This window comes from Meriones unguiculatus, chromosome 5, assembly GCF_030254825.1.
Source record: "Meriones unguiculatus strain TT.TT164.6M chromosome 5, Bangor_MerUng_6.1, whole genome shotgun sequence".
NCBI lineage: Eukaryota > Metazoa > Chordata > Mammalia > Rodentia > Muridae > Meriones > Meriones unguiculatus.
The window spans coordinates 90,507,528-90,528,601 of NC_083353.1; the positions used below are offsets into that span (position 1 = coordinate 90,507,528).

The window sequence follows — 21,074 nt, forward strand, 5'->3', positions numbered from 1 at the left end:
CTCTAATGCAGCCCACTGAAATGCTGTCGAAAAAAAAAAAAAAAAGGCTATGGAAAATGTGGCGGCCTCAGGAACAGTTATGAACGCTGGCATGTGTCAGCTTTCTACATCCAAACGGATGCAAATATAAAATCCTGCTAAAATTTAGCTACAAAAACAACAGGCTACTGTAAATATAGGCTGTTAGCAAGGCCTGGAATTTTATTACCTCTTGCTTTTCTTTTGTTTTTGTTTTTTTGTTTTTCTTCTTGGTAGAATGCCCCAGTTTCCATTACTCTAACCCACCCTAAGTTGAGACATCAAACACTGGCAGCAACTCTTAGCCAGTGAACCGACAGCGGGAGTGGGAAGGAAAAGTGGGCCTCTGAATAGGAAGAGAATCAGACGTGGACAGAAATGGTCAGTCCAGAAAACAAAACAAAAAAGAAACCAAACCCCAAACAAATGACAAGAAAGCAAGTAGAAGAGAAAAAGCAAAAGCTAAAACAAAGACAACAAGATTTTTTGCCTTTCCTTCTTGAAAACTATAATTTGGTAGAATCCGTGATAGGCAGAATTCTACCTAAATACATATGAGACCTGAGGATTTGTTTATTATCTCGAGGGAATCTAAGTCCCCATAAAAATGAGAATTGACTTATATAGTCAAGACACATTCTGGATCAAGTCACATTGGGAAAGAATGTGACCCTGTTCACACATCTCCAAAGACCCGCCCTGGACACGATCTGTCTAAGTCTCTGGCACAATGTACCTCTTGTTTATCACCATGTGGGAGAAGCTCAGAAAAACCAGACACTAAGAGATTAAAAAAAAAAAATCCTTCCAAAAATAAAGCCAGCGAAAGCAAACCAGAGAAGGAAAACTGGAACGCTTCCTCTCCATGTGTGAGAGACACAGGCTATTTCAACAGCTGATTCCACCCTCAAAGTATACAGCATACATAAAATAAACATGGGTCACAAAAATTAACAAATCATCATAACTGTCTCATACATCCTGAGCTGGCTGCGGAAAAACAAGATCATTCTGGATTTATATCTGTAAGTATGGGATTTCCTGGACAGCTAGTATCCACAAACAATCAAACAGAGGAGGAACACGGGGAGAAAGGCAGCATTATTTCAAATTTGAGCTGAGAGTCGTGATTTGTAAAAGGCTGAACAGGAACTGAAGTTGAAACCTGATGCAAGCAAATTCTTCTGCAAGGCACTGATGGACACCGCTCTGTTGCTCTTGGCTCTGTGGCTGGTTTTTTAGGTCACTGGGGTTTGAATGTGATGAGGGTCTCACTAGTATAAAAACTTGAAGACTGACAACCAACTTAATCTCTCAATTTACATAAAATAATAATAATAATAATTTTTAAAAAATCTAATGATACTTCACTCAAGAGTTAGAGCTTTTATGAGACCTGTTGCCAATATTAGTGTCTTGGAATGATCTCATCTCTCATCCTGGCTAAATTCCAGCATACAATTTCATTAACCCAGGTACCACAGGTGATAAAACTCATTTTTCCCTAAAGAGACAGCTAAAAAGTACCAGTTATACATTTATGAAGTACCAGCAATCAAAATTATGGATTTTCTAAAAGGTTTTTAACTACTTTTATTGAAAGGAAAATCGCTGTCTCAGACTTTTGTGACACTACTGCTAATAATAAATTTTACCATTTAGACATGGCCATAATATGGTAGACGGTGTCAATAAAAGTATGGGACAGAGACGAGCCTTGTCTTCTAAGTAAGACCTGATAATTCCATGCCGGAAGTGATCACATGAGACACCTAAGCTAACTGAGGCTTCTTAAAGCTGCGCCTCTGTGGCCATACACATCTGCTGCATGGTAATAGCTAGATGCAGAATTACCTTCCTAGGTCAACGTTCAAAGATTATTCAACCCCTCTCAAGGAAAGCAAGATTTAATTTCCATTTCTAAGTAACAGTGTATTCAAAGATTGCCTGCTTCTCTTCTGAGTAAAATGGGCCTTCTTGTTTGGCACATTTGTCTAAACTTTTCTATCCGACATTCTCCGTATCACTAGAGGGCACTGTGGTCTTTAGGCCACTTTGACCTCTGCGAGCACTAGGGAAGGCCTTGAACTCTTAGCAAAGTCAAAAAGATTAAAGAACAAACTGGGTTTTGTTGTTGTCGTGTTGTTGTTGTTTAAGGGAAAACCATTTTTCCCTTCTTGGGAATACCCAGCTTTTATTCTTTTAAAAATGAGTCTAGAAAATGTACAGTAAGTAGAGAGGTCATATTTGTAAAAACACAAAGCTTGCTTTGCCTTTTCCAAAGACTTCTCCCCTCTGATTGGGAAAAAATTCCTACCCGCGATTTTGAAAGACAGCAACAGTTAAGGCTGGTGCTCCGTTTGCACACACCCAAGGTTAAGGGCAGCTACCCCCTCTATCTGCTCACTGCGTGTGCTCCTGTGCTAACTGGTGGTAATTTCACGATAGAATGTTCAGGCGTGCAAGCCCCAGAGCCACAAATGGGTTTGAAACAATTTATGATATCCGGCCTCCCTAGACATGTATTAGCATATACCTGGTTTCTTTAGCATCGCTTTGTTTTTCCAAAACCACAAACACAGTTGCTGGAATTTCGTGTGGAAGTGCTTAAGGGGCTGGAAGTTAACACCTTTGTGAGGCGTGCAGCCTCTTGGTGGCTTCGAAACAAAGGCCTCTTTGTCAGGGTTTCTTGAAATGTTTTCTTAACATGTTCCAAGTAGTTTTAGGCAGGGAACTAAAGTAAACAAGATGTTACCATGATAAAAACACTTGTGAAAACAGTACAGAACACACTTAGTTTCTTTCACATGAAACTCTTCGAAGTTTTGAAAAGTAAAATTCACTGAAAAAAAATTTTTTTTTAAAGCAATTTCAACTGTCTGGTTCCATCTGAGCTTTCCACCTTTTGAAAAGGGTCAAAGTTCCTCAGCATTCTCTCCAATGCTGTTCTCACGTCACACGTTAGGAACCCAGAGGAAACATCTTTCGGCTTGCATAAATTACATACATTTGACTAACACGTAGAGGCATTTTTATATTGTGTGCCTCTGTCTGTATGGAACTTTTCTACGTGAAAGATAACCACAAAAAGAGGAAGAAAAAAAAAGTCTTTTCAGATGAAATACTATGCAAGGACACAAAGTGATCAAATCAGATCAGAGATTAACTAGGGGGCTGGAGGTGTCTCTCAGGGTCCAGCACGGTGCTGGCCCAGCATGGCCCAGGCCCTCCAGAGTGAGGTGGGGTGGATGATTAAGGGAGAGAGAGCCTGTCCAAGCACTTCCGACAGTGCCGCCTGGTCTGACTGAACACTCCAGCTAGAAAAATCCTTCTGTCCACTCTCTGCCTCTCCAAAGCATCTTGTGAGCTCCCTGTTTTTGTCTTTGAGGGGAAGAATCCTAACTCCATGTCCGTACGGTGAAGACTAATACTGACTGATCTGGAAACAAACACTGAGTGGAACGGGAAGAGGGTGAGGTAGAGTGGCTTCCCCTCTCCTAAGTCCACGGGGCTTTCTTTATTTCCGTGTTGTTGGAGGACTTGGGCCAGTGCCCACTGAAATGCCATTAGAGCAAGCATGAGCACCTGCTGGCATCAGCAACCCCCCAAAACACCAATCACACGACGACAACTCTGGGTGGGGAGATTTAAGAACGAGAAGACAGTGCTCGATATTAAAACTTCAACTTGTCTGGGGAAGAGACAGCACATGGGCAGGGTCTCTGCAAGCTGGAGAAAGAACAGCATGCTCTTTTGAGCAGTAGCTATCTCTGAAATGAAAGGTCCAGTGGTCCACACTCATCTTAGGAACAAATCCTCTGGTGAAGGTGTCATGTGAAGTCTCTGGTTTTCATTTTCCATTGACTCTAACTAATACTGCTTCATCAAGAGGAGAAGAATATATTTTTGCCTCTGCCTTGAGTCTCCTCTCTCCATCAACGGGGAGACTTCATTGTCTAACTGGAGTTGTATCCTGAAGCGCTTCTCTTGACCCCTGTGACAATTACACCAACTACCTGGAGTCACACATGGCTGGAAAACAGGAACTAGGCATCATGTTCCTTTCAGACACCAAACCTGAAAAGCTAGATTGGAGAATCCCAGGGCCAGGAGTGTAAAACCAGTGGGAGTTGGGGGAAATTACAGGCCCTCCCACGCACATTCCCCCCAGCTACCCAGCCAACAGAAGCGAGGAGGCACAAAGCACTGTTTAGCTGTAAAACCGGGGTGGAGCCAAAAATGTGACCCTGGGTCAGAGGCCATTTGCTGGCTGGTAGGAGGGGCATAAGCATGCTGCTTCTTCTCTTGGGCTCTGTGCCTGTTTGGGAGTGATGGGAGGGCAGGACTCAACAGCCTGCAAAGCCTAATGTCTTGACACTCCATTATGCCATACCCCCCCCCCCCCCCCCAGGACTGGACTGCAAGCAACTTTTTAGCAGTATTTCAGGGAACAGTCACCAATGCCTTCTTTAAATACAAGGCTTGGAATTTCTGGATATTTAAAACTATTGCTCCTAAAATACACTGAAGCAGATGAGAAGCACCCAGGTTTACAGAGTGCTTAGTAAGGGTGAGGCATCTCCCATGATATGCCTTTGGAGGCTAACAACTAAGGTATCATTATTAATGCACTGAACTACACATACTAAGGCGACTTGGATGCACCAGATCTACACAAACGACCATTCTTAGAAGTAGCTCCGTTCCCGGTCTGCCTTCAGAACCTTCTTTACATCTGCTGCCTTGAGTAGACATCACTAATTTAAGAGAAGTATCGCTTCTCCCAGATGGCACAGTGTGACGATGAAGAACAAGGCTCTGAAACCAGAACCCAAGGGAGCTGGGTGACCTTGGGCAAATCACTCAATGACCCTGCTCCTGGGTTGTCTTAACTGTGTATTAAAAATGCTACAATGACATTTTCCCAGGTAGTTCTGAGGGCTAAATTAATTAATGTGTTAAAATATATTATTACGTACCTGAAACCATGCTTGTTGCATATTTAAAGCTGCTTAATTCTACACCATTACAAAGTGACTCGTGTCAATTTGCTTACACTGTAAGAAATTACTTGTACAAATGGAGGGGGGCTTATGGACCGTAGAGCCAACAAGATTCTTCTAGAACCCTCCAACCCAGTAATCTGAGGAGAAATGCTTGAACTATTCTTCTCTGAAACAGTCTCAGAGTTCAAGGAAACCAGGTGGCTTTCACTGGAACTGCACGTAGAGTTTCCCTAGAGCCGGCAGATTTCTCTTTGGGGCTAAGCAGATGTGCCTCTCTAAAGTCTCCAAAATGACTAACCTGTTTTCCACTTCATTAGGCAAGATCCTGAACCTCACGATAAGCCTGGATCTCTAAGCATTAAAATCTTGCTTCAAAAGGAGGGAAAGGGAGATTGTAAGCTGGGGACTCAGTAAAGCTGAGTGCACAGGGGGCTTCTTCCCTGGGAACGTTTGCTTTCGTTGTCTGGAATCAAGTCTCTCATCCCCATTCCCAGATGGACTGTGTGTTCATGTGTATGAATCCCTTTGCTCTGGAGGCAGAAATGTAATGGGGCTTGGCTCAAAACTAGAACAGAAGGCTTACTATAGACCAATGGCGGTCTGCGCCAGGCCGAGAAGAATGGGAGGGGGCGGGACGGGGAGCCCTGCACTGTGGGACCGACAATCCCATGACATACAAACCTGTGTTCTCCGGTTCCAATTAGAAAAGTTCCAACAGAGAAATACAGAATTAATGGGAACCCCAAAACTGCAGCACACCCAAGCCACTTTGATCCTGACATGCCTGGCACCAGCTCTGCTACGGGAGTTCCGGTCTATACCAGCTCATTTTCACCCCCTGCCTTTATTCTTTTTCTTATATCAACTCAAGTCAGGTTTGTACAGCTTGCAAACAAAGTCTTCTGAAAAATACCAGCACATAAGCAAACAGTAGGAAATAAGCAAGCTACATTGCAAGTTGATAGTAGGCACTCCAGTTCTGCTGAGCAAACAGGAAGCAGGAGCATGTCATGCCATGTGCAAAACCACAAGAAAGGCTGGAGAGATGGTTTCCAACTCAGGGTCTGGCACCTGACATCCTGAGAGGTGAACAGGCTTCTTGTTTGTAGGAAGTAAATCTAGGCCTCAATTCAAATGATCTTTGCTTCCACTACCCCCCTCCCCCCTTACAAATGGGTCAAACTGAGGAGTTGGCAATGGCAATGCCATTTCTGTCCCTAGAGTTGAGGACACACATCATACGAGTGATGACAGCAATTTTGTATTTCAAGATTTTATAAACATAAATCATGTTGACCGATACTTGTCAGCCATTTCTCGGGAGAGTGAAATCAGTATTTACTCAGCACTGGTGCAGACGGGGAAATCAGAATGCATTTCCGAGTGCATTCTATGCAGCTCTTCTCCTCTCATTGGATAAATACGATTAGGCAAACGATAGGGTGGTAACAAAACAGACTCCATGAGGGAGCCACACAGAGAACAAAGCCAGTATCACTTAGCTAAATGATAATAATGCAATCAGAGAGGATTGTTGCTGCTCTTGATCTTGAGACTCAGGAGCTCTTTTCAGACATGGCCTAAGTCAACACTGACCACAGAACACTCCTGAAGTGAAGGGTATGATCTGAAAAGCTATATGGTAAGTCCAAAGCCCTCTGTGCATTGAGGTAATAATAAACTATCCACACAAAACTACCTGCAGGTGATACTACAAGTATCTCCAGGGGTAGCTGCATTATGACATTTGTATATGGTCCCTAAAGATAGTTATGAAGGAACCCCTCACTCCAGAGACACCATCAGGTGCCCTATGTAGAGAAGCTTTATGTGACACATGCTAAAGAAGGTGATACTTTTGTGGTGGCTTGAATGAGAATGGCCCCCTTAGGTTCACATATTTGGATGTTTGGTCCCCAGTTACTGGAATTACTTGAGAAATGTTGGGAGGTGTGGCCTTGTTGGAAGAGGTGTGTTGGTGGGGGTGTGCTCTGAGGTTTCAAAAGCCCACACCAGGCTTAGTACCTCTCTCTCTGCCTGCTGCCGGTAGATCAGGATATGAGGGTCTCAGCCACTGCTCCAACACCATGCCTATTCGCCTTCTGCAATTATGATTATGGATCATAATTTTAATCCTCTAAAGCTGTGAGCAAGCGCCCCAAGAAATGCTTTCTTTTAACAGCTGCCTTCGTCACAGTGTCTTTTCATGCAATGCAACAGTGACTAAGTCAATTGTATTCAGCACACTGGTCAAGAATTCAGCATATCGTACATAAGCGATGCCGAGAACACAGGGTTGCTGGTTAGATTTCTAACTGGCTTGACAGCACGGGTGAGGGAAGGGAACGCTAAGATGTGAGACATCCCCTTCAAATGGAGAAGCTGAGGACCCTGTTTCAAACAACAGAGACTATCAGCACCACAGCTCAAGGTGAGGCAGCCCGAGTTTACAACATATCTTCAACCACTTTTCCCTGCAAGGAGAATGATCTAACCAGAAGCCACTCAATACAGAGAGGTAAAAAACCAAGATGGCAGCACTGTCTTGGAATCTCATGCCAAGGAAGCGGCCCAGGCACTGATCTACAAAGGACCACCCATCGATACCCATTTTCTAAGGTTAGATTGGGATGGGAGCAAGAGCAGGGAAAGGGAAAGAATTGAAGGTTAACACTGGGCTTCTTTCTACATCAGGGTTAGTCTGGAAAGCTGACTGGTATTGGTGCCTTCACTTTCTGGGGCAACCCTCCAGGGATGATCTAACTTCCTATGATGGAAACTCGGAGGCCACCCTCTGAAGGGCTGTGTGACCCTCTGCAACAGGAAGACACCTGATGGGTGAAGGATGGACAGCAGGAGGGGCAGCTGTGTGACAGAGAAGACAAGGCAGATAATCCTTACTTTAGAAAGGCCGGGAAGTCATCACAAACCGCTTCGCAGCCTGGCCACTTGCATACGCCATGTCCATACAGAGGATGGCTGTGGGGGTGCTCCTCATGGGACAAGCTGCAAGAAAACACACAAGGCAAGAGAATGAGTGAAACACAGCCTAGGGGGTCCACGTGGCCCAGGGAGCACACAACACATCTCACACTGTAATTCCCCATGGAATCTACCTAATCCTGATTTTTTTTTTTTTGAAGCAAGAGTTAAAATTATGAGCTGGAAGATTATGTTCTAAACACATTTAAGTATAATTACCTGATGTTAGGAACCTAGCTCCATGTGTGAAAAGTGTTTGGCAGGTTTCTGTTTAAGCAAAGCACAGGCAGCAAGGGCTGCTGCAGAATGGCCATACCGACTGTACATCATATGACTAGAAAATCCGTACTGGATCTGTGGCTCTCGTACTTTCTACGCAGGACACCTCATATACTTTCCTCCCCTCCTCTCTGTAAAAACGTCACAAAATCGAATTGTCTGCTTTTTTTTTTTTTTTTTTTTTAATAATTTTGTCTGGTAAAAACTATCAGAAATAAATAATGTGCAATACTAAAAGACTCCCCCCGCCATGGTAAATATGTCTGAACCAATGATTAGCTTAGAATTAACTGGTGGTGGTGGTGAAGTTTGTATTTTTCAAGTTACTGACAGCAAGCTTGAGAGCAGACGTGGCCAGGAAGGGGTTAATGCTCCAGTGGGGTTCCAATCGATAAGTAATGATCTGGCCACTGGGATCAAGTCAAGGGGATGCTTTGATCTGAGCCATGCGGTGCACGGGGAGGAGTCTGCTGGGCTTGAGTGTGAGCCATATTCTCAAATATTTTCTCCATCCACATTTCTTTCAGACAAATTATTTTTACAGTCGTTTCCATAACGAAAGATTCCATCAAATAGGAACGTAAAATGAACGACCAGAGTTCTGGTTTGTACTCAGGCCCACTCCCTGCGCAGAAAGGGAGGGGCTCTTGCGCAACTTACTCCACTGCCTCTCCTTGGTTTGAACTTCAACGGCTTAGTGTGATACACAGATATTTATGTACATACACACCCATGTGTGTGCAAGTGTTTGCATTTTATCCTGCTAATGAAATGCCCTTTTGTGTATTTTATTGACCCCATTCTTATAGTGTAGGAATACACTGATGCTCCCGGCCCCTCCCTTATAACACAACCAATCCGCAGTGAGCACATTACAAACTCTCAAACTGCAGACTGAGATTCACAGTGGACACACCAGAGAGTAACACCTCCCAAAGGCAACGGGGTCCTCTATGTTTTAAAAATTAGTTTTCTAGAAAATACCAATGAGTTATTTTTGCTCTCACAAAAAAAAAAAAAAAAAGCAGTAATGTGTAACGGTAGCAGAAATGCCCACCTTGCAAGGAAAGGAAATAAACCAGAGAATACGGCTATCAATGGTGAAATTTGCGAAGCCAATGGCAGAAGGGCATTCTCTGAGCACAGAAGGTAAGACTCCACTGGACCCGAAAAAGACTTTCACCTACAGGTTTGTGCATGAGCAGTTACAAATCACTGATAATCTTAGGACTGAAAGACTGTTTCATCATTGCCAGAATCCTCACACATTCCGACAGCAAAGGCTCGGTCTATTAAAAAACATTTTTCTTAATGGTTGCAGAAGATACCCTTCCCCCTAATTACTTTCTCTAGCTATTTGATGAGAGGCTAATTATTCTCCTGGTTTTACTGGGACATATATGCACATGTGTATAAATGTACATAAAAATTTGGAAAACACTGAGAATATCCGGTGCTACATTCGCATGTATAACTTTTAACAAATTAAAGCATGAGAAACCTTACACTTAATGCCATTTTGCTTTTCAAATATTAAAAATTTTCAGTTTCATTTTATGTGTATATTTTATCTGTATGTATATATGTTTACCATGTGGGTACCTGGTGCCTGCAAAGGTCAGAAGAGATGCCAAGATCCCCTGATCTTGGAGTCAGTTTGTGAGCCGTAACGTAGGTGCTGGGAAGTGAACCTTGGTCATCTGCAACAGCAGCAATTCCTCTTACCCACTGAACCATCACCCTAGTCCTAATGTCATTATATGTATAATATGTAATATTGTATGTAATATTCTCATGTCATCAACTAGTCTCCATAATTTCACCTACTGATAGGGAACATGCCACCGTCTCACGCATCTAACTTTAACCATTCCTGTAATTTGGACATTCATATTCGCACTGTATTTCTTACATTTATAAGTGATGCCAGAGATAAAATTAGGCTGAACGTCTTGGCATGCACTGATTTCTACCAAAAGACACATTCGGAAAAACTGAGAATCAACCAATCAGTGATACTAAGATTTACTTCCCCAGTGATACTGCGTCAGCAGCCCCTGCTGAGTGCAAGGCACCTACCAACCCATACCATCACTCACTGTGTGTGTGTGTGCATGTGTGTGGTGTGTTCTTCAGTGTAGAAGACAGGAACCTCGGCTATTGAGAATATAAAACTCTTATCACCAGTTGGGAACTGCACTGAGTTTAGTCGAGAATTCTCAAATTATCAATACGACACGCACAGGTTGCCGGGGTGCTCGCTGCCCTCCTGTTTTTGTTTTTCGATGAGTTCATGAATAAAAACAAATTTCCCTCTAAGCGTTTATTTCTACTTCGGCTCGGAACCAGCCAAAGGATGGATAGGTGACTTAGTTACTTCATCCCAAAGTCAAAACAAAATAACAACCCCGTACACAGAAGCATATGCTTGCTTGCTTGCCTATTTATTTACTTATTACGAACAGATGTCATGCTCTTATTGTCACACAGTGAAGAGTTGGCTGACTTGGTAGCCACTCACCCCATCCCCACCTGAGATTATCACAGGTCACATTTTCTGGGTCACTGCTCCATCTCTCTCTTCTGGTGAATTATTGCTCTCTAAAGTCACAACAAACGCTGTTACCAGCTTTTCATATGTACTGTGGAGCTGAATACATTTTAAATATTCCACTCTGAAGGAAATACTTAGATTTGGGTGGAGGAAGATGTTGGCAGTGGTACCCCCAGTGGGACCTCTGCAAAGAACCTTCAACTCAACACTGGGAAATTCGCTGGGAGTCAAGGAAGCCTGGGTATTTAGCCTACAACTTTTTCCACCTTTTACGAGGTTTTCATCCTGCTGATTGCAGGGACCTGCTGGCAACACAACTGTGAACAGTTATATATACACTCATATACAGTAAGGGCAAGAGCTAAGGACTGCTCAGGGCTAGAGTCAGAGTCTGCTCTTGGCTGTGCTGCCACAGAGAAAGCTGCCCAGCCAGCATGCAGCATGGCTGAGGCTGGGGTTATTCTGCACACAGGCCCAGTCACATCTCTGCTTAGGAGCTCTGATGTCTCATCAAGAGAGTAGACCGGAACTTTAGATTTTCCCTGTTTTCGGGCTTCTGACCAAAGGGCTATGAAAGCGAACACAAACTCATCAACTTCAGTTAATTTAGAGCTCCAGGGACAGGCTGAAAGCCAGTGGGCAGATAAGGCTCGGAGCATCTGATGGTAGGAGGCAACCCTAAGACGCATCGTGACACAAAACTGGTCGTGCGTGACCAGAGTAGACCATCAGTGTCAACTCTGATGACAAATGCTCACCAGGTTGGCTTTTAAGATTCACAAACATAATTTACCTACAATGAAACTTCGAGATGTCTTGATCAATTACCCCTTTTCTTTCTTCACTTCCTTATCCTTTCCCATTCCTCTCCCCGCAACCTCCCTTTCCTTTCTTAGTCCAGGTGGCTTTGAACTCTATGCAGCCAAGAACAACCTTTAATTCCTGATCCTCCAGCCACCCTCTGCCAAGCTCTGAGATTACAAGAGTGCCGTATACTATGCCAGGCCCTGGGTCAAATGTTCAATAAAATTTTAGTTTGTTTCTCTCTTAACTCTCAGGTTGAATATTCCTATAGACAGGATCACTCACTCATTCCCACACACTGCAAACCTCATACAATGCTCCACAAATGCTATGTAGATTTAAGACAGAAAACGCGTTGTCCTATTTACTGTTTGTCTGGTGATATACTCAGTATTTGTGTTCTCTTATTCTTATAGGTATAAAGACCGGATTTATGCAAACCCAAAGGAGAAAATATCACCAGAGACACTTTGTGTTACTTAATTTTATTCAGACTACGTGCAACACAGAAAGATGCATTCCAGAAAAGTCAATTGATTTAAATCTTTTCTGATAATCCTTGCTACGTAAAAACTAAATATAGTTTAACACGAGAACAGTGGTAGCATTTCAGATGTGAAGGAGTCAACGTGCCAGGGAAAGTATAATTACATATAGATATGAACTAACTCTTGACACTACATGGTACTTATCAATGCGTTTACATTTGCTATGGTGTGATGCCTCCATTCCCAATGACATTTGCTATGCTATTTCTGTTCGACTTATTTTCCCGACATTGACATACACCAGCCGCAGTCTTTACTTCCACATTGGTGGTAGGGAAGACTTTCTTTTCAGTCAGTCTGGAGCTTGAACCCTGGGCCTTCTGCATCCTAGGCAAGCATGCTACCCCTGAGCTACATCCCTGGGTCTCTTGGAGAAGTCTGGATGCTCACCATTGGTGTGTGCACATTATATTCCCCAGGTTACTGCCTGACCCAAACCGGAAACTGAAGTTATTCCTGTCACGTGCCACAAGGACACCTTCTTGAGACTACAGTCTGTAGACTTCAGTGACACCTAAGCTATGGGTCCCTGCTGCGACCAAAAGAAGGAAAATTCTTGACTATGGAGAAAGAATACAGACCTCACCAAATCAAGCATGTCCTGCCAACCTACATGCCAGCTTTGCTATGAAAATCAATTCCACCACCCACAAAAGCCACAACTAAGTAATTCATAAGACAAGGGACCCATGCACTGACAAGTCCCTCTGAGGCTCCCCTGAGCTCATTTTTGCCCTATCCCAAATTTGCCTACTTGGGTCTTTTTAAACTTGGTTCAGTTGTAGCAAGAGTCAACAACAGTGCCTAGTGGTGTAACAACCCTCTCCCTCCCTACCCACCCATCACAGGAAAATTATAACTGTACCTCGGCTCTCTGGCAAGTACTTGATAAATTAGGCCATGGAGAGGCGATGCTCATCTTTTTGCAGTGGCTGCTCCACGGAACTATAGCTTAAGAGTTCACCTGCTCAGAATGTGCAACTCAGTGATCTCTGTGTATTATTTGTAGTTGGAGAGGAATTACCGCAGTCTCACTTGAGCCCACTTGTAGCATCCCTGTAGAAACTGTGTACCTAGCAGCAGGCATCCGCTATCTCCTCCCCGCCTGCAGCCCCCTACTGATCACTTATCTACTTCCAGGCATTTGCCTGTTCTGTACATTTCATATAAACACTTTCAGAAAAGATGTGCTCACTGGGGTGCAGCTTTTTCACTTAGCTTGTTTACGAGGTTCGTGCATCCAAACTGCAGCTTTTTATGGCTGAATACTATTCCACTATATTGATGCAGCACATGTTTTGAAGCCAACCTCCTCCTCCTCCTCCTCCTCCTCCTCCTCCTCCTCCTCAAGTGCTGGGATTACTGGTGTGAGTCCCTGCACCTGGTGAAGGCAATGGTTTCTTAAGGAACAATTTGGGCTGTTTCACTTGTTGGCACCTCTGAACACTGCTTCTATGGATATGCCCATTTATGCACTTGTTCAAATATAATTTCAAGGGTTTTTTTTCAGTATTTTATTCATGAATACTGTGTACCATTTCTACCCTCTTTATCCCTGCTCCTATCTCAACTCCCTCTCAAATTCATGAGTTGTCCTTCTTTAACTATTACTGTGACATACGTACACACACATGTATGTCTACTATCTCGTATGGCTCTTATGCACACGTGTTTAGGGTTGACCGCTTGGGGCTGGGTAAGCCATGGGGCCTCATCCTTAGAGAAGACTGGTTCTCCCATTCCCAGCAGCCTTTAATTGTCTACAGCGCTTCATCTCAGGTAAGGCCATGTGAAATTTCCCTCATCTACGCTGGGAAGTTGGCTGTGTTATTATGTTGGTCTGGTTTAGGTAACCATATTATTTAGATTTCATAGGTGCAGTTTCCCTGTCAAGTTTAGAAAGCACTGGGGCCCACAACAGGAATTATGGTCCTTGGCCTCTTACATTCTGCACCCTCCTCCGTTTTTTTTTTTTTTATTTAAAATTATTTCTTTTCACATTCTGATCATGGTTCTCTCTTCCCCCATCTCCTCCTCACTCAAACAACTCATTGCCCTCTCTCCCTTCAGGAAACAGGCAAAACAAAACAAACAAACAAACAAACAAAAACCAGAAATCAACTAATCAGAATATACATTTAAAAATAAAACTGTTGGTCTGTATAGTAACTGCAATTAATTAATTAATTAATTAATTAAGAAATTAATTAATTAATTTCTATGTATTTATTTACTTATTCACTGTGTGGGGCTTGGATTACCATGCTCTATCTCCGTCTCCCAAGTCCTGGATTCTAGGCTTGCCATGCATACCTGGTCATGGTAACTCATTCCACAGTCCCAGCAGTAAGTTACATTTGCACAGGCACCGCTACGATTTCCCTGCTCTCTCCTTCTCCCCAACCCTTGCTACTGTGGCTTTCTCAGTTGATCACCAGCCTGTGTGGAAGGAAAGCTTGCTTTATTTGATTTTATTTTTTGAATTTACACCTGCCTAGTAAGTAACAGGGCTGAATGCATTTTCAAAGCTGACTGGCCATTTGTTCGCCTTCTTTAGAGAAATACCCACTCAAATCCTTCGCCTGTTTTTAACTGCATTGTTTTACTGTTGCGTCTTTTTTTTTTTTTTTCTGGATACAAATTCCTCAACAGCTGTAATTACATATTTATGCTCATTTGGGCTGTCTCCTACTTTCTTGACTGTGTTGTATGAAGCAAAAAAAAATTCTTAATTTCAATAAAGTCCAATGTATGCATTTTCATGTTGTTTCACGTTTGACGTAACATGCAAGACACTGTTGCCTAGTTGAAGGCAGAGAAGATGTTGGTTTCTGAGAGTTTTATAGATTTCCCTCTCTCGTGGTCTGTGATCCTCTCAGTCAACGTTTGCATATGACACATGGCAAGAGCTCAATTCTATTCGTCTGAATGTCTCCTAGCACGATTTGCTGAAATAATTACTGCATTTCCACTTGAGTGGTCTATACCTTTGCTGAAGGTCAACTGAACACAAGGGTAACTCTGGGATTACTTTTAACTCCACTTACTCCAGACACCCCTTTCCCCCATGTGGCGCTTCATTCATGCCATTCGCTACTCACAAAAGATCTCTAAAAGTCGCAAAACAACTCCCGAAATGAAATCATGTGGTAAGATAACTTCTGGGGTTAGATGAGTGGGGACAGGAATAATACATTTTTGATTAAAAGAAAGTCTTAGCAGCTGGGCATGTTGGAGAACTGCAGGCCTACAGAAAAACTTTTGCCAGATATTGTTCTTTCGTGGGCTGACAAGTCCTTCCAGAATGTGCTGTGGATGTCTCTGACATGGAAATGGAGTCGATGTAACCTTTGGTGGGGCACGATTTCTACACAGGAAGAGCCAGGAGCTCGACCAATGAAGTCTCCATTTGTCAAGACTGCTGTGCTGATGGCTGCTTTGTTCTCCCTCTCTACTTCCTTGTTAAAAAGAAGGAACCACGAAGAAGCCCCTCCCCATGGTAAAAACTCCACAAAGTTTCTGCCAAGGATGTCGGCTAAAACGCATCCACATGGCACATCTTGTCCCCAGCCAGCCAAGGAGTGCATGCTTAGGAACGGATGCCACGTGAGCTATGCCTTCTAGTGAGGCGCCATATAATCCTCACTGATGCTGTGGAGCAGGAACTGGCTGCCACCCTCTCGTGCATCCCCGGCTTGCTGCAAATACATGGGACCAATCCCCTTTCCAAACTCCTCTGACTGACTCCCTCTTATACCCAAGGGACCACTTTCCTTGTTCCTACCACGCAGCTTCCGCCGAGGGAGCTAGCAGACCGCCCACAGTTACGGACCCCTGACTGTGAGATAAGGACGCAGGATGCTAAAGACGGAGGCCCCTTTGTAGCACCCTATGACTCCTCAAGTCTCTCCCTCTCCGTCATCTTCCCAGTTCACTGATCTCCTGTCCACATCCCCAACCTTCTTCATGGTCACACAGCAACACTGAAACCAGAGTCCTGCCATCTCCTAATCAACTCGTGACTTTGTGTGGGAAGGTTCTGCTTATACTCAGCCCAAACTCTAAATGAGATGCCTCTGAGGTCCAGAAATCTGTTCCCTTGGCACACAGTTCCAGGGCTATCTACTACACTAATAAAAGGATCCTTACATTAACTTTAACCCACACTCGTAACAATGACAAGCGTCAAGGGAAGCCATGACTGTTTGAAGCTTTTCCACCTATTCATGCCATTCTTCAATGTTAACTTACTTTAAAAAAAAAAAAAAAGAAAGAAAGAAAAAGAAAGAAAGAAAGAAGGAAAGAAAAGAGAAACGGTTCCTGTTTGTTTCTTTCCTTTCGCCTACTTTTTACAGTCATTACCCGCTACTTTGACAGTATTTTATCTACTCAGTGAGACTATAAGTACCATTTTAGGAGATTCTTAGGTACGAATGAGAAGGAAAATTTGATGTGAGAGCCTTCCAATGAGGATGGTATATAAGAAGATACTATCAGACTTCAGATTTGTTTGCACTGTCTAAAACTAGTGTCGAAGTTTGTGAAACATGTAGTACATGAGCTTGAATCAAACGCAGTCAACCAGATGAAGCAACACCGAACAGGAAGAGACGGCCCTGGGCCTTGATCACACATGTCCTGAAGATCACAATCGTAAAAGATGCCTTAACCACGAGGTTCAATTTTACATTCAAGATTTTATTCTAGGAATACTCTGTTGGAACATGCGCTCCTCTCTATATTTATCTATGTGTGGTATACACACACTTGTGGTGTGCAGGGACTGAACCTGTCTGCATGGAGGGAAGAGGAGGCCCTTGGGTAAAAATAATAATCTCAGTCGTACTATCTTGAGGATGAATATAATTAGGCTGGAGTCCAAAAAACCCCAGAGTTCCTCTTCTTTCTGCATCCCACTGTGCTAGGGTTACAGATGAGTATGTTGTCGTGTCTAGCTTTTCATATGGGCACTAGGGATTTGAACTCAGGTCCTCATTCTTGTGCAGCAAGCGCTCTTACTCCCTCAAGCTACCACTCAGCTTTGAAGAGAACTGTGTTCTCTTCTCCTACAAAACTAGCTGGAGGTCCAACCACAGGTCAGGTCCAAATACTCCCCCTTTCTACTCCTGTGTTTCAGAGAAAAGGTGATGAATGTGTTAGCATTGTGACTGCCCAGTCTTAACATTCTATGAAGTCAGTTAAACAAAATATTAACTAAGAAGCAGTAAGAGGGGGCTGGAAAGCTCGCTCAACAGTTAAGACCACAGGTTTCTCTCTCTCAGAGGACCACATAACTGTCTGTAGCTTCAGTCCTAGGGAACCCGATGCCTTTTTCTGAACTCTGTGGGTCCCGTAACCCGTGCGGAACACAGACTTACCGCAGGTAAAACACCATACACATTAAATAAAAATAAAGGCTAAATTTGAAGAGAAAGAAGAAGGAAAAGAAGAGTAGGAGGAAGAGGAGAAGGAGCAGCAGCAGCAGCAGCAAGGGGTACATACATATATGCCCCAAACCGAACACAACAGGAGAATGACCTCATGAACACTGACCACGCTTAGAATAACTGTGTGGATGTCTCGAGACACTCAACACCTTCCCTCCCGGTACCATTCCTTGATCAGCCCTTCTGAAGCATTCTCCTGGAGACAAATCACCTAGAGATGGTGCCCCATATCTATTAAGTTTGTGGAGCTGCTAGGCAATTCCAATGTTCAAATTAAAATACGAGGAATCTTAAAGACGCCTTCCTTTGCAGCTGATCTGAGAAGGGCTGGCTGAAAGGCGGCGCACAGGACTATTTCCATAGAATGCAGTTTGAAACACGAGGCTGAGATACTACGGTGGCACTGGGCAGCCTTTCCACTTAACAGCTGCAGATTCCTAAGAAGGCTCACTGGGCCCCTGTCACATACAAATCACACAGAAGGCTACTGGAGCCTTTGAGATTGGTAAGAGCAGGCAAGGCCAATGACAGGTCATTCTCTCTATTTACCAAATACTAACTTTGACCAGGAGAGACCTGTTGAGCCATGTGGCTGCTGAGCCACTTCTGCCAAGTATCACACTGACCAAGAATACATAACTGAAGCAGCGAACTGGACAGCTTCTCAAAACTTCACAGTCTCCAAATTCCAGATCTGCTTTGGGTATCTTCTTAGCCTGGCTTCTACCTCTGAACGTGGAGGTAAAATAATCTGTCTGGTAGATAAAGAGACTAAAGAGGACAGCGGGTGAAGGTTCTGGATCTTTCTCAGAAACCAGGCATAGCAAGCTGCATTTAGAAGCACTTAGCACAGAAATACATAACCAAGATCCCTCCCTCTACAAAATGAGAAAATCCTGCTGAAATGCCCGCAGGTAAGGACCACTTCTTACTCAGAGGTGTACCAAAGAGGCCAGACGGAGCAGGAATGTGCAAGAAGACCCACAGACATAGCTGAATGTGTATCAGATGACATCACAAGCGTCATTTCAGGAGGAGATGTGTTCGATTTAAACTTTAAAAATGACTTGCTTTAAAGAAATAATCCTACGACTAACTATGTCAGACCCCACAACAGAGAGGCACCTGTTTGTATGGCTACAGAGTCACAAGCTAAAGCTTCCAGGAGATCCTTGTGGTAGCTCTATGTCTAACTTTCTCTGCTGACAGCGACACGACCAGCAAAGCTCTGAAGACACATTTCCTGTTCGATTTCTACTGAGGAAGAACCTTGTAGTCATCCTAGGGGTAGTGGGTAAGACTCACTGGGGCCCTGCCCTCCACAGATCGCTGTGTCTAGTGCTCTTGGTCAGAGCTGGTCACTGCAGAGGTGAGGACATCTCAAGTGTAGGCTTAGCTATGTGGCTTAGCGCTTGGGGGCTGAGTACCACACCTGGCAGTGTGTTTGGCGGTTAACCTCCATCGCCAATCACAACACCAATATGACCTGACGCCCTTTTCTCGGCTACCCTGAGAGTCACCAGGCCTGTGTGACACCGCAGGACGAGGGAGCAGAGGGGAGGATGGGCACTTCAGAACTCACAGCTGGCCAGGGCCTTCAGCCCTCCCTGCAGCACACAGGGTAATTAGTGACGGAGGCAGAACACCTGTATGTGCAAGGTGACGAGTGAGGGAATAAACAGAGGTACAGAGTAAGAGGCGGCCAATGTCCAGCCATTGTTCTGGACACCAGCAAAGCCTGTTCAGAGTTTGTGACTAAGGTTTTATGCCATTGGCCGAATTAACACCAGTGTCTCATTAAGAAAGCAGAAAGCTTTTCCAAGAAGCGCTGTGAGCAACTGTGTCAACACAGACATGGGGGCCACTAATCCAAAAGTTATTAACACCACCGGGAAGGCATCTCATTCTGTGTGTGTGTGTATGCGCACTGGTGAGTCACAGGGTCACCGTGGAAGGTTGGCCATATGTCAGAGGAGCCAACATGTAACACCCAGTACCCTGAAGGGCACAGATGAAGATTCCGACACCCACTGCTTCAAGTGTCAATCAACACAAGACTTCCAAGAGTTACCTCATTCTCCAGAGGTGGAAGAATCATGCATGAGAGGCCAGAGGAGGAGACAGAGGAGAGAGGAAGGGGAAAACACCTAAGCTTGGGACACACTGCCACTGGCTCAAGACCTCTGTGCTTCTCTGTTTCCTCAGAGACACATGCTATTTTATACTGATTATACTTTTCTTTGCAGATCACAGTTCATCAAAGTTCAATGGGTCATCACCACAGCTCAGAGTTCCCAAATCAGGGTACACGCAGTTCCCAAGGGGCTAAGATACCACCGGCATGTCTACTGCACGCGTGACTAGTTTTTAAACGTGTGTCTGCAGGCACATATCCTACGCTCTCAGCCTCTGATATTTTAGCACGGGCATTATATTAAGAATATATGCATAAATCATTTAATAGGAAAAGTAAGTGTAAGTTTTGTTTTTTTTTTTTTTTTGTGTGTGTGTGTGTGGTGAAGAGCCACCATGACACCGGCTGTGAATGAACACTGGGCAGCAGTGCTCTGAAACTGTTATACCCGATTCCCCAGTCGGGGAGAGACGACTGAACAGGAGTTGGACACAGACTTTTGTGTTATGTTACCAGGGCGTTAAAGTATCTGTAGGAGCTCATGCCAAGTGTGGCATTGTGGCAGACAGGGAAGCACAAAAACACCAAATAAAGTAGTTTATATAGACAAAACGAGAGAGCCTTTGCACTGGGCCACAGCCTTGAGGCTCTCTCTCCCTCTCTCTCTGGAGTGATTAGTCTTGGCAGTGAAACCCAGATCTTTTCCAGTTATCATACTTTGCACTGACTCTCTGTCCCTCTGGAAAAGTGAGAGGGCATCACCCAGGACCCTCACATACCCATAAAGGATGGCACAGCATACAGGTACCAACTGGTTCTCAGGAAACGCCTGACGAAGACATCAATTTTTTTTACATCCCACCTTCACTTGCTGAATCAGAGAACTATGCACAGCTCGGCCAGCCCTCCAGGTGTTTCTGGTACATGTTTCTTTAAGCTTAAACTTGACTTAGCAGAAACCTAACAGCTCTACTCTTTAGGAACCTCTGCAGGTAATGCCTCAGGACACCCAAATGTAGAGGCAATGAATGAGTGGGCGAAAAGGTGGGAAACACTGAAGGGCTCTTAGACATCTCGCCGGTCTACTTTCTTCCCCGCATCACACCCAGTCCCTGCAGTGGCTTTAGCGTCTACTAAGTGCCAGGCTGGCTGTGATGGGTGACAAGGATGTTGACATTAGATGAGACAGCTGAACTTCTCCCCTGCTCCGGGAGGTCCAGTGCATTTAAAACCCTCACAGGAGGCACATGTGTGAAGGGGTAACTGTGCTTTGGTACCCTGCTGGCAGCCATTTTTATTTTT

At 44.1% G+C, this 21,074-nt stretch overlaps 1 protein-coding gene across 11 annotated transcripts in view; it reads right to left on the bottom strand.

The window, feature by feature from the left end:
• Foxp1 (forkhead box P1) overlaps nt 1-21,074 on the bottom strand; it is a 587,261-nt gene that overhangs the window by 40,466 nt on the left and 525,721 nt on the right. For all 11 annotated transcript variants that reach the window (XM_021636219.2, XM_060383854.1, XM_060383852.1 and 8 more), the window contains one exon: nt 7,926-8,030. In XM_021636219.2, the coding sequence (XP_021491894.1) occupies nt 7,926-8,030 (105 nt within the window). The remainder of the gene's footprint in view (nt 1-7,925; nt 8,031-21,074) is intronic.